This window comes from Paralichthys olivaceus, chromosome 4, assembly GCF_024713975.1.
Source record: "Paralichthys olivaceus isolate ysfri-2021 chromosome 4, ASM2471397v2, whole genome shotgun sequence".
NCBI classification, from domain to species: Eukaryota; Metazoa; Chordata; class Actinopteri; order Pleuronectiformes; family Paralichthyidae; genus Paralichthys; species Paralichthys olivaceus.
This window is the reverse complement of record NC_091096.1, coordinates 5,454,563-5,467,522: the sequence shown is the minus strand read 5'-3', so window position 1 is coordinate 5,467,522 and position 12,960 is coordinate 5,454,563. Positions and strand designations below refer to the sequence as shown.

The 12,960-nt window shown below is 41.1% G+C and overlaps 1 protein-coding gene across 1 annotated transcript; it reads right to left on the bottom strand.

The window, feature by feature from the left end:
• Window positions 1-8,525: 8,525 nt before the first annotated feature.
• LOC138407455 (uncharacterized) lies at window positions 8,526-12,862 on the bottom strand. Its single transcript, XM_069523418.1, has 4 exons — window positions 12,571-12,862; window positions 11,232-11,330; window positions 10,016-10,292; window positions 8,526-9,745 (listed from the first exon to the last, which is right to left on the bottom strand). The coding sequence occupies exons 1-4, from the start codon at window positions 12,732-12,734 to the stop codon at window positions 9,632-9,634; spliced, it is 654 nt and encodes a 217-aa protein (XP_069379519.1). The 5' UTR covers window positions 12,735-12,862; the 3' UTR covers window positions 8,526-9,631.
• Window positions 12,863-12,960: the final 98 nt, after the last annotated feature.

Here is a 12,960-nt window from a genome sequence, read left to right as displayed (position 1 = left end):
AACACTGGAGAGGGGGGCGTGAACAGACCCGGACCCAGAGACGGAGGGAGAGGACACACCCCATCAGACACGTGCAAGTGTGCGACCACTCAGCGGGATGGTTGCATTGGAGTTTGTATATGAACCGGCTGCAGGAGGCTGCTGTTATGCAACCACTGAGCGCCACACCCCCTTCTCTGTGATCATTGAGAAGCGGTTTTCGAGCACATGGCGACAAATCCACATGTTTCTCCTGAGTCTCAGTCTCTAACTGCTGGAGAGTGTCTCTGTCATCTCGTCTCTGCTGGAGCACCGTGTACAAACAACATGACATCTAGCAGCAATAGTGAGGACACACAGTGGGATAATGCATTCCACAGACCCTTTGTTCAAACAGCAAACCCCCTGCGTGGGTTCGACCCCCCCCCACCACCACTACTCCTCCTGGTAATGTGTTTACATCACAGACCCAGTGTTTGAGTCTCTAAACTCAGCAGGAGGTTTTATCAAGAGTGGATGCGGAGATAAGATCTTTAAATAGCATCACAACCAAGTCCCTAAACCCTAAAGATAACCTTAAACAGATTCTAGCCCTCGAAGAAAGTCTTCACACTCAAGGATTTCTGTCCCCTGATCAGCATGTGACTGACAATACTCGAATGTTGAGAACGTTACACATGTTTTACAGGAATATGCAAAATATATTCTAGTTTAAATGGCATTTGACTAAATTACACACGTCCTGTAACGATATGATTGTCCCAACTTTCCACTCTGTAACTTCTGCTCTCAAAATGGCAGACACAAAAATATACATACACACACACACATGGTCAGCTCATGTGCAGTTTCAAGTTTAACATTAAAGTTCCCAGGATTCAAAGTTTTATTAGGACCTGCACCAAATTTCCCACACTGATAAATATCAGTTCCATGAACAGTTTTGTTCCATCAACATTCATTCAATTATTTCCTGAGAAATCAAAGAAAATAGTAAAAGAAAACCCTAAAAAAAAAACCTGCCCCATCTCACAATTTTAAGGAAAGTGAAAAATCTATGGGTTCTTCCCTGGCAGGTAAATATGTGCAGCATGTTGCAGTCCACTATCATTAGAGCAAGGAGCAGCCACGTCTGGCTCTAAAGGGAATGGGAAATGGCACCATGATTGGTTTATTGCATTTTATGACCAAATCACACAAGAGACTAAGCACAAGCCTTTTGACTGTATGCTGTATAACCTTGAACTTAGATGGTCAGAATACAGAGTCAGTTCTGCCATGTACACAATGTAAGTCGTGATGCTATTCAACTAAAAACCTCCACACGTGCGCAGACTCTCTTGTGTAGAAAACAACGTGTTCTTCTGTCAGTTCTTAGCAATCCATTAAAACCTCGGAGCCGGAGAACAGTTTTCCTTGTGTGAACGTATGATCCAGACAATAACAAGTAGAAAGCTTGTACATGTGTCTACGCCCCCCCAACGCCTCCCGGCACTGCTTCCACTGTGAGCACCCATTGTCTCCCAGATCCTCGGGTGCAGCCGTGCTCATACATAATTAAAGTGAAGAAGAAATATACGTGTTATTCTGTGGTGAATGAAGTGGACTGCCCTTAGCATGTTTCTACACATGTTGTGCAGGGAGGGGACTGTGTGGGCTGGGTTTATATATAGGAGGGATCTCAGTGTTTGGCTGTATATTACATTACTGTATGTATTATATATACAAACTACACTGGGGTTGTACAGCGTGGCAGTCTCGCCTGAAGGCTCCACTTGCATTCACTCCTTCACTGTGGGTGTGTGTGGGGGGTGGATCACATGCTGTTAACATGTCACCAGAGTGTCTTTGTTGAACTGTTGATCTTTCCATGATAGTCACTGTGGCCCAAGATAACATACAGCTGCTGCAGGAACTGAACCACTGACGCTTCTGTCACTGGGACTTTTGCTGTAGCCACACAGCAAATATCAAAATAACTCCCGACACGTGCGTAAGCTGAGAGGATTCATTGTGAAACCCCAAATACTTTGCAACTCCTTGACTTTGCATCTATGTTTCCTTTAGTCATTTTATTTAATTGCAAATTTTCTTTTGTTTTGTACACGTTTAAAACAAAACATAGAAACGAGAAAACAAGAAAAACAAAGCACATCAGAAGTCAAGTTAAAGAAACGAAAGGATTCTTGAAAACAAGTGGGAGGAAGAAGATAAGAAACTTTTTCAGGTTTAGAAAGTTTTGGACAACTGGAAATATCACTGTGTTGGTGCCACGATTCATCCACTTGGCACTGTGACTGTTTGCACGATGTTTCATGCAAATGTGACTAATCCTCAGTGACAGACACCTTGAAATTAGTTTTGAATCTTCCCACACTTCTGTCAGTCAACCACTGCTGGGGTGTGATTTAATCTAATTGAGATTCAGTCGTTAACAGTCAGAAAGACACTGATCTCGTCAACATTTGTATTTAAACTGGTGAGTAGGAATCTTTTGATACTAGATTATTCTAATCACTTTGCTTTGTAGTCTCCTTCCTTGCAAATGTCGATTGCGTTTTCAGCGATCAATAATTAATCGCATGCTGTCGTGAGTAGATCAACCCACAGCAGAGAGACGTCGACGTGTTTCCCCAGTCAGACGAGATCAGTGGGTGAGGGGGTGTCAAACTATCTCACTCAGGATGCAGCTTCAACGTTTAAGTCTTGTGAAACTTTAATGGAGATTATTTAAAAAATCAATTATTCAGCATTAAAATACAGTAACTTAAAAAGGGAAGAAATGTCCTACAGTCACACTTCATACATCTACCCCGTCCGCCCTGTTCACCCTGTCCACCTTGTTCCCCCGGTTCCCCTTGTTCCATCTGAGCTCCCCCTGCAACATCCCAGACACGAACGGCTCCACTTCTTCTGATTCAGTTGCACGAGTCAATGGTTTGATGCTGCGGTGAGGTCATGCAGTGATGTGAAGTTATTTATTACATCACTATCCACTGGGAGCTATATTTTTTAATACATTGGAAAAAAAAATATTTTCTTTTTCACACCCGTGTTTTAAAATCAGCCCGATTATTGAACAATGAAATACGGATAAACTATGAAAATACCAAATATCGATGGTATTGTATGTTTTCATTCAGTGTTTTTGTACCTGGAGCATGTGGACACTTGTGTCACATGACACTTTACAGATCCAGAGTCAGACAGATGAACGATTCCAACACATGCAGGGTCACGCTGACGTTCTCAGAGTCTTAACATTTGACACAATCTGCTGTGACACAAACCCTAAATATAAAGTTTTTGGGACCAAGTCAAATTAAGCGATGCCAGAATGAAACACAGTTTTTGTCTCGGTTTTACTTTGAAAACAACCTCGCAAGTGTGTATGTTGTTTTTATTTACTACAGAGTATCCAGAATAATACTCAAGCATCCCATAGTTTATATGGAAGACTGCAGGAGACAGCCGGCTATCAGCTGGTCAGAGAGAATCACCATCTTTAAATAGGCACATGATCTTTACCTGCGCACACTCACACACACACACACACACATAGTCACACACGCACACACACACACACACACTCACACACACACATGCTGGAATGTTGTTCGTCAACAAACACCCCTCCCAAGGTCAGCTCTATGGTTACCGCCCCTGTTTCATCAATGCAAACAACACACACACACACACACACACACACACACACACACACACACACAAACACAGCTATGTTTTGTCTTTCGGTTTTCACACTTTTTGCCCGCAGAGAAAAATGTTGGCCTGCATGTCACAGACTATAGTTAATGCAGGAAAAGATACATATATCTTACTTCATGGAACATGCAGCTTAAAGAGAATGTGTTTTAGTTGAAGTGGTATTTCTTCACACGTTCCCTGTAATAAGATAATCTGAAAATACACAACAGAATTTCTGTGGGAAAAAGGTGTGGAGGTGAGAACACAACACAAACCTGATGAACACAAACTTTATTTCACTTAAAAGGAGAGGAACAGACTCTAAACTCACTACTTCAAGTGATTTGCAGAGTTTCATACAAACGTGACAATATCATAAAGCAGCTACATAACAAATATTTTGGAAGAAAACAAAACTGAATCTCTGAGTGAGTCAGAGGACGACTTTGAAGCAAACTTTTTAGCACAATAAAACAATGTTTCATCTAATAGTCATGTTTCCTGAGAAAGATTTCTGCTGCTCGTCTCATTGACCTAATTTCCTCCTGCCTCCCTCCAGAGTCACCAACTCTCCTGTCAACACCTCTGACCTCCCGCAATCCCACCAACAGCAGCCCACCCACTTACACACACAGGCATGATGTACAAATCATAGTGAGTGCATGGAGCAAACTGTGTAGCCTGAAATGTGTGACTCTTTTTATTCTATTCACACATGAGGGACAATATCATGGGATCTGGATACTCTGTGTATAAATGATGAGAAGTTTATTTTGAGGATTAATGTGTCATTTGTTCTTTTCATATTCAATTAGATTGAATAGATCATGATTTTTCTTTTGATCTGCACCAAATTTCAAACACTCTAAACATTCCTGAATGAGAAATTATTTCACAATATTAAATAAAAGGTCCAGCAAAAAGATCAATGTAATAGGTTCATTCTTGAGGAAAATGTTTTACTTATTTTCTTTTCCTGGTGTTTTCTTAATGCACCCAGATCCAGTTCCTTTATCCCCCAACATAACACTAAGGTCTGGGCTGAGACAGACTTTCTTCTTTTAATGTTAATTATAAGGTACCTGTGAAAAACACAGAATGAACTTTGAAGCTGACCCGTGAGAAAACTTGCTTGCCTACATGTGAATTCAATTGACCAGAACTCCCGTGAACCAGCAGAGCCATCAGCTCAGCAGAGGGTGTGAGGACACTGACCAAATGGCTAACTGGTAGATGGGAACACTTTATATCAGCCTGTCCCGGACTTTCATTCACCTTTTGTCTTCACACGGACTTCTTTGTTTGTCAACTGTTAGAACGACCTTTGGTGTGATGGTACAAACTCTTTCTTGACTCTTGACCAGAAGACAGAATTGTGTTGCCTTTGTGTGACACTGGCTCCACTGCACAGAGAATAAAACTCATCTGAACCAACCTCAGAATTTGGATCTGAAGGAATTTTTATGTTTCCCCACACATCTACCCACTCTACTGTTGGTTTCGTTGGGAGTCGTTTGCGGATCATAGGGAGTCGTGGACCCACCCACCCACTTTGAGTCATGAGTCCTAAGGTAGTGAAATATCCCGGGGATGGAAGTCAAGACTGTTTTGTATGCAGCTGTTAGATGGTGTATTTTAACCTCCTCTGTTCAGAGATGGTTTCTCTAGTCTTTCCTCATTCCTCTTTCAAACCATCGGTCTTCCTCGGCAGAAATGTTGTCTTCAAATGAATGTCCATTGTCCTTGAGAGCGGTCCAGCGACCCCACATGTTAAACACCTGGGACTCCGTCTTCAAGAAACTCAACCAAGTCCAGTTGACCTGTTTTTATCACTTGGATATACCACGAGCTGGATGACTGGGAATCTCCACAGACATCTTCCTTCCACCAAGTTTTGGGAAAACTTGTTTGCTAGTTTTTGCGTCATCCTGCTGAAGAACAAACCAATGGACAAGAGGTGAAAACTTGTTGTCAAAATTCTGTTCATCAATAGTCGCAGCCTCGGTGGTGGTGGTGGTGATGGAGGCCGGACAAAGATAGCAGCCTGGAGAAAGACTCACTGAGAGCACCAGCAGACAGCGTAATGCCTGAGGCCGTCCATGTGTGTATTCATATCACCGAGTACGACGGAGAGAGGGGGGAGGAAGGAGGTGGGACGTCCTGCTAATAAAGGCAACTGTGCTCCGACATCATTCATCACGGAGCAGACAAACAAACACTCCCTCTCTCTCTGCATAGCTTCTGCAGCTCTCTCGCTCTTCTCTTTGATGGACATGCTCACATGCACAAACATAAACACGTCCCAAACTCATGTTCCTTCATAATCTCATCTGTTCTTCTGTGTGTGCAGCCCTCAGGGGGTTTTATGCCTCCGTCCAACCGTTCCTTCATCCCCATATATAAATATATATATCTCAAGAACGCTGTTAGGGAATTTTTTTTCGAATTTGGTCCAAACGTTAACTTAGACTCCAGATTCGGGTGGTCAAAGGTCAAAGGTCATGGTGGCCTCTTGAACATGAGTCTGCCTTTGGGGAATTTCTTGAAATTTTGAGCAGTTGTCACTTGGACTCAAATATGAACTGCTGAGACTGAAGTGGTCAAAGGTCAAAGGTGACGCTGACCTCGTATTATCTTTGTGAACCGAAACTGCACTCGTCGGTGGAGGTAAGCAAACACAGGGTGATGATTGTTTGACTTCTCTCCAATATTCAAATGAAGACTCTGCAAGATTTTCACGAAACAGAAACTTTTCACCCTGAGCTTGAGTCCAGTTTGTCTCTGTCTCTGTTTCTTGTCATGTTGCTGCGCTCCTCTGTCGGCCAGCGTGATTTCTTAAGAGGCAATGAACAGATTTCTTTGTGGTTTTCTGGACAAACGGACATTTTAAACTGCCCACGTGTGGGTCATTGATACAAAGGCAAAGTGAAATATGATTCAAACTCAGAACAATGTTTTAAATTGTTGTCTTCGTCAATGAGATTCTGACCAGAAATATTCCCAGAAACAACAAGGAGCAATGTGGAATAAACATCTGGGTAAATTGTTTTATTACCCCTAGGACGTTTTCCTCTCAGTTTGTTTTTGGAGTAGTTCTCGATTTTTACCATTATCCAGAATTTCTGTTCATTTTCCTTAACTGTACATTTTCATTGATTTCTCAGAGAATGATTTATGGAACTTGATAAGTCAGGCATGTTGAGAGGACCGGTATTTATGGTTCATTGGTTTACGCTGTGGCGGCTGTATCACATGATCTCGCCTCAACCAATATTTTTGATCTAGTCTAAATAACTCAGAGAAAACTTTCATCTGAAATGAAACGATCTGTGGTGTTGAAGCCCTCAGTTCAGATGTCATGAAATTACACTTGTGTGCAATAATATGAGTCCGTGAGGAAAGATATTCTGGGATTGAAGCTCATGCACATGTGTACATGGACACACATGTCTCCCCCTGCTCTGTGTAAGTGATAGTGGATGGAGCAGTGAAATATGGAGAGCTTGAGAGGATTATCCCTTACAGAGGCACAACTGAGCTCCTCCTGTCTGTAAGTTTAAAGTGCCCTTTGACCTAACCAGTGTTTGACCATGTGAGTGACAGAGAAGTGGACCTTCTAAATCAAGCGTCACCACACTGTACACCTCATACTGTTCCTTCATACTCCCTGACATAGCCGTTAATATGCTCATATTCTTTATGTGTTATACTATTTCCTTTTTCATATTCCTGTTTACAGTTTGTTATCACAGTTTATTTTATTTACAGGGTTTATATTACGATATTTATCTTTAAATGATGTTTACACCCCTGTTTGTTTGTTTGTTAATAGGATAAAACAAAAACTGCTGAACGGATTACTATGAAACTTGGTGGGAGGATGCGGGATGGATCAGGGAAATACTCATAAAATTTTGGTGCAGATGCAGGAGTTGCTTTTCCATTTACTTTCACTTTGAGGGATAATGCATTTTTGGCTCATTGCCACCACACACAGACGCCTGAATACAGAGAGAAATGACATGATGTCCAGGCCCTCTTGACATATATAGGATTACAGATCATGTATGTGTGTGGCTGGGTTACATGTTGCACCACCTGTGGTTGTATGTCCAGTATCTACAGTGTAAGTCACTGTGGACATCCTGCTCCAGCATTCACTGAACAGCTGCTGAGCTTTAGCATCAGACAACAAATGTTAATGTCAAGATTTTGTTACTGAAAGCAGATCCAGACTTAAATTCAGTTGTAACTTTGAGACAAATTGATGAATTAATAATAACAGTAATGTTAATCCTGAGAGGGACGGAAGGAAGGTGGCAGATCAGGAGCAGGTCGAGGTGACGAGGTGACCACAGCAAAACCAAGTGTGTGAGACCATGATGCAACAGGCCTGAACAGCAACAACACAAATGAACAAACACATTTGTGTGTCTGTAAGTGCTCAAATGTGTTGGTACTATGGTGCGTCTCTGGTCACACATACACGTTGAGCTGATGTGGTGAAAGAGTGGACTCTGCTGGCCTAAGGAAAAAAACAAAGCAAAGTTAGACTTGATGGAAAACAAAACTAAATAAAACCAGAAAACCTCTTTATCCTGCAAGTTCAAAGAAAACGAATAACATGACTCTCAACATTAAATATTAAATTCAGTGTTACATGTCATTATACAACAATCGATAATAAAATTAGTGTGTGTTAATTGTTCGTTATGTATATAATTCACCGAAAAATCTAAATTCTGTTTCTCACCTCTAGATTATCGATAAGGTTTTCCACGTACTCACTGTACTAGTGTTTGTTGTATGTGAAATGTGTGTGGTATGAAATACAATGGACGTCATTATGAACAGCTTATATTTACACACAAATATCACATCAATTAAATATATATACATCGAAAATACATCATTATATTCAGACCATTATTTCTTTGTGTCCCATTACAGACAATAATTTCAGTGACTAAATATATCACATTTTATATTTTGTGTTCACATTTCAGCCTGAGATTTATTCAACTCTTTTGATCGTTGACACATTTTCTTTGCTGTTCAATCAACATCTCGAATCAAAGCTCCAGAAAAACACATCGAGCAGCTGTTTAATCAGAAGTCTGTTATTGCTCAGTGTAGATATACAGCACACCTCGGGCCTTAACACACTTTTTCATATTTCAGGTAAATACTCAGTGTCCCCAGCCTCCAGCAGTGGGTTGGGAAAAAAACAAAACAATCAAGGAAATGAAAGAAATCCATGAAGAAAACATTGATCAACTTTGATCACCCTATAACAAGTTGATGTTTTCGACCATTGAGTCATAAAAAAGTTGCGTCTACGTTGTTTCAATACATATATACATATGCTTATGTATATGTATATATAAGTATTCTGTATACATATACATTATACATACCAGTCCAGTAGTTTCTGTGTAATCCTTCTAAAGACAAAAGCAGAACCGTGTCGGCGGAGGTAATGACGCCCACTCCTCGTGATTCGGGAGACTTGCGTGAAAAGAAAGTGCTTCATAAATGGCCACATGGTGGCACCGTTGGGTTTGGATCTGCACCTGAATTTATAAAAAACTTTACCAATGCTGTTTTCTAAGATACGCTGCTAAAAAACGAAGTAGACTGTACACACAGGGACGTGACCCACACAGTTTAACGATCATCATACACGCCGGTAAAATCTTTTAAAGTGTTTTAGTGGTTTTGGAAAATGCAACGTGAACTCACGCCAACGCAGCTTTAAACCTGGTGTCGTCTCTGTAGCGTCATCATCTCTGTGCCATCCTCACGTTCATTACCACAAAAACCCACAATAAAAAAAGGTCCTTTAGAATATTGTAAACTTCAGTTACAAGCTCGCTCAAGTCCAAGGTTTAGTGCAATAATCAAAAGTGTCTCTAACGCCACACAGGCACAGTGGGATGGTCCTGGTTTATGGTTGTGACACAGTTTGTACCACGTCCGTGTGAGGTTGGGGTGTTATCGGATGCACAGGAACATTGTGTTCTGTGTAGGCAGGAGGAAGATCCTCAGGTTTAAATCCCAGCTGAAACACACAGAGACAAACACAAAGATTTCAATCTAAATACCAGGAAACACACATTAAAGGGATCTTCACAGAAAAATTCAAATTCACTCTTTATCTACTCGTGTTTACGTTTGAAGCAGTTGTCTCCATTTACCTCAATTGTATTGATCGGCATAGTGGTGAGTAGATAATGAGTGGATTTTCATTTTTGGGCGAACTATCCCTTTAAGGTACCAGCTTCAGACTCCATCTGAGGCAACAATGCCAGTAGTTCATAGGAGTTTTTACCTCATTGTAGGCGGGTGGGGGCCCAGCGTACACAGCGTTGTATTGTGGAGGTGTGAGGACCTCCTCGCTGTATCGAGGCACCCGCACCTCTTCACTGTCCTGCGGTGGAATGCTTCCATGGAAGGGAATGAAATATATGGAAGGCGGGCGGCCGTCCTGCTCGCTGCGTCTCCACACCTCCCTCTCTATCTGCTCTTCTCTGAGGCGACTGCACGCCCTGCAGAAGGTGGTGCAGAACATGATGGAGAGACCAAAGCCCAGCGTGCCCAGGAAAATCCTTGGAGAGGAGGAAGATAAAGATGTGGCTTTATGCTGTAACCAAGAAAGACTACATGCTCATGGATAATTTAAGGTTTAATAAGGTATTTAAATGTAGCAGGATCCTGGGGATCCTCAAACAGATTTGTTTTAATGTGCTGTTTATACTTCTTCAAGAGAATTGCTCATGAAAACCTTTCTGAAGCGATGTTTCAGAGATCTGCTACAGAAAAAGGATGGGAAACTTTATTAAAAGTCTGTTTGTCTTTGAGTGACTTTAAGCCAAAGACATATTATACTATATTTGTAATGCATTGCAAATATAACATTAAAATATGATATGTACCCTTATATGGTGTGAATACAATATTTTATGGTAATTTCCATCTTTTGAAACCTTCATTAAAGCAACATCGTGTCATTTCTACTTGGCAACAGCGCCCCCTGGAGCCACATGTGGTGAATAATTCAGTTGGGCTCTGTGTCCGAGCGATTATGTGGTTTTCTTGAAGTATCAAAGACGATCGGTCTCTTGCCTGGACGTCTGATGGTGTCGTCCCACTCACTGAACTGAAGCACAACTGAACAGTGGATATTACCCATGATCCCTTGCTTCCTGAACAAGAAGAGTTGCTGCTGTAACAAATCCACCAAACTCTGTTTATAATTATTGATATTTTAAAAAAGTTTTTCTGAATATTGAAGATAAACAGTTTTTAACTGATCCACAGTTCAGCTTCACTCTTCGACTAAATGCCGGACCTGATTCTGACGGTCGAAGCTGCAACTATCAGTGAGTTCCGAACTTCTCATGGGAGAAGTTAGATTAAAGTTATGAAGGAAAGAGGAAACATTCTCCAAATTCCAAGTCAGCGAACCATCAAACCCAAAGTCAACAAGAGAGAGGAGTTCAATCAATAACCAATGAAACATACTGATGAAAAGAAATGTGTCTTACTCTAGAATAGGAATTTCCATAATGGACATTGTTTGGAGTCGTGTGGTACAAACTCCCACTGGACCAGAATAGAGGAGGAGCAGACACCACTGAATGAACCTGAAGGGGAAACAAGAAAAACTGTGCATATGAACTATGTCAGCAAATAAAACTGGATTCATTCATCTTTCTACAGCTGCTTAACTTCACAGACTTGAACCACTCTTTTGTTCTGTTTCTTCTGTGTAAGGTACAGGCCCATTGTCTCTCCCTCTACAATAGTCTTTGCATAATAAAGCCAACTGATCGACAGAAATACTTTGAACTTCAGTCCCATAAATGTTTCTTACCAGATTAAATGATCCAAGAGGTTTTTATTGCGCGACTCAATTTGGAAAACGAATAGACCTGCTGAAAGGAAAAGCATTTACCCTGCAGTGACCTCACATGGTTTACAGGCTGAGGCACTGATTAGAGTTATTACGCAAAGACACTTGTTCCACTATGATTGTAAACGTGTCCAGTGATAGAAGGGCAGTTTCTTCATTTGACACATCCCTGTAAAATTACGTTTATCGCATGATGTCTATGATTTACTTAAGTTATCATCATTATTATATTGAGATAATAGTGTACGTGGAGGTCAAGAGGCATCAACACCAAAGCCTGACACATAAAACATGTCGTCTCAACTTTATTTAACATAGAGAGAGAGTTTATTTATCATCTAATTTGTGTGGGGGTTCTGATTGTTTAAGACAAACCTCTTAAAACCCACTGAAATACCTCTGAGACGCTTTGTCACAACGCTGAAGAGTTTCTTTTCTAAAACAAACCTGTGAAAAGTTACTCAAATCACAAGAGTGTCATTTCAATGAAGAAAGGGATGAACATCTTCGGATTTACACACTGACTCTACCTGTGGCCTGATTTCCTGTTTTGTGAGGAGGAAATTACAAGGAGCTGCGGGGCCATAAATTTATGACAGGTTTTAATAATATTTAACTTTTACCGATACGAAGAGGGAAACAAATTCAGATTCGGTAGGATGTTGAATCTGTAATTAGAAAAACTTTAGCGATATAAATATTTACCTCTTTTGAAAAGCTGAATGGATTAGTAAAGCAAACAATAAGCCACAAAAACCACAAAAGGAAGGTGAGGTCAAAACTCCCAACACACGGTCACTGAGCACTTTGTGACAGAGGCCAAGTCTGCAAACACTGACTGAACAAACAAAGAGCTTCTGCTGTTTTTCAAATATTTGTACTTTTCACTGATATTCATCTTGACAGGTTCTGTGTAACAGAGCAGTACGTTTAATTAAGAGGAAGCAGAAGCAACAACACGAGGCTCTTACCTTCTGGTCAGGTGTAGCACTGGGAGGACGAACTCACCGGTCCAGAATGTGGTTTCTACTGTGGGTGTGCTGATGAGGGGGCGGAGTGTGAGTGAGTAAGTGAGTGTGTGTGTGTGTGTGTGTCCGTGCACTGAAGCGAGTACAAAGCTCAGAATATATATCATCCACTGAAACCCCTTTAGAAATTCAGATATTCTTACGTCAGCAGCTTGTGCTCATCTTCTACACTAATGTGATGTGTATGAATAAAGGCTCCCACACATATATAAGTGTGTGTTTTATCAGCTGGACAGTGTGTTATGTTAGTTTGTGCCAAAGGTCCATCAGAGAAGTTTATGGCGGCATCAGAAGATTTAAAGTCACAGCTGCCTCTCTCCACAGGGGCTCCGC

Excerpts from the sequence above, each read along its gene's own strand:
- LOC138407455 (XM_069523418.1), bottom strand. The coding sequence starts at position 12,734 with ATGATATATATTCTGAGCTTTGTACTCGCTTCAGTGCACGGACACACA. Across the intron at positions 11,331-12,570 it reads GTGCTACACCTGACCAGAAG|GTTCATTCAGTGGTGTCTGC; the intron begins GTAAGAGCCTCG and ends TTTCCCCTTCAG. Across the intron at positions 10,293-11,231 it reads ATGGAAATTCCTATTCTAGA|GATTTTCCTGGGCACGCTGG; the intron begins GTAAGACACATT and ends CTCCTCTCCAAG.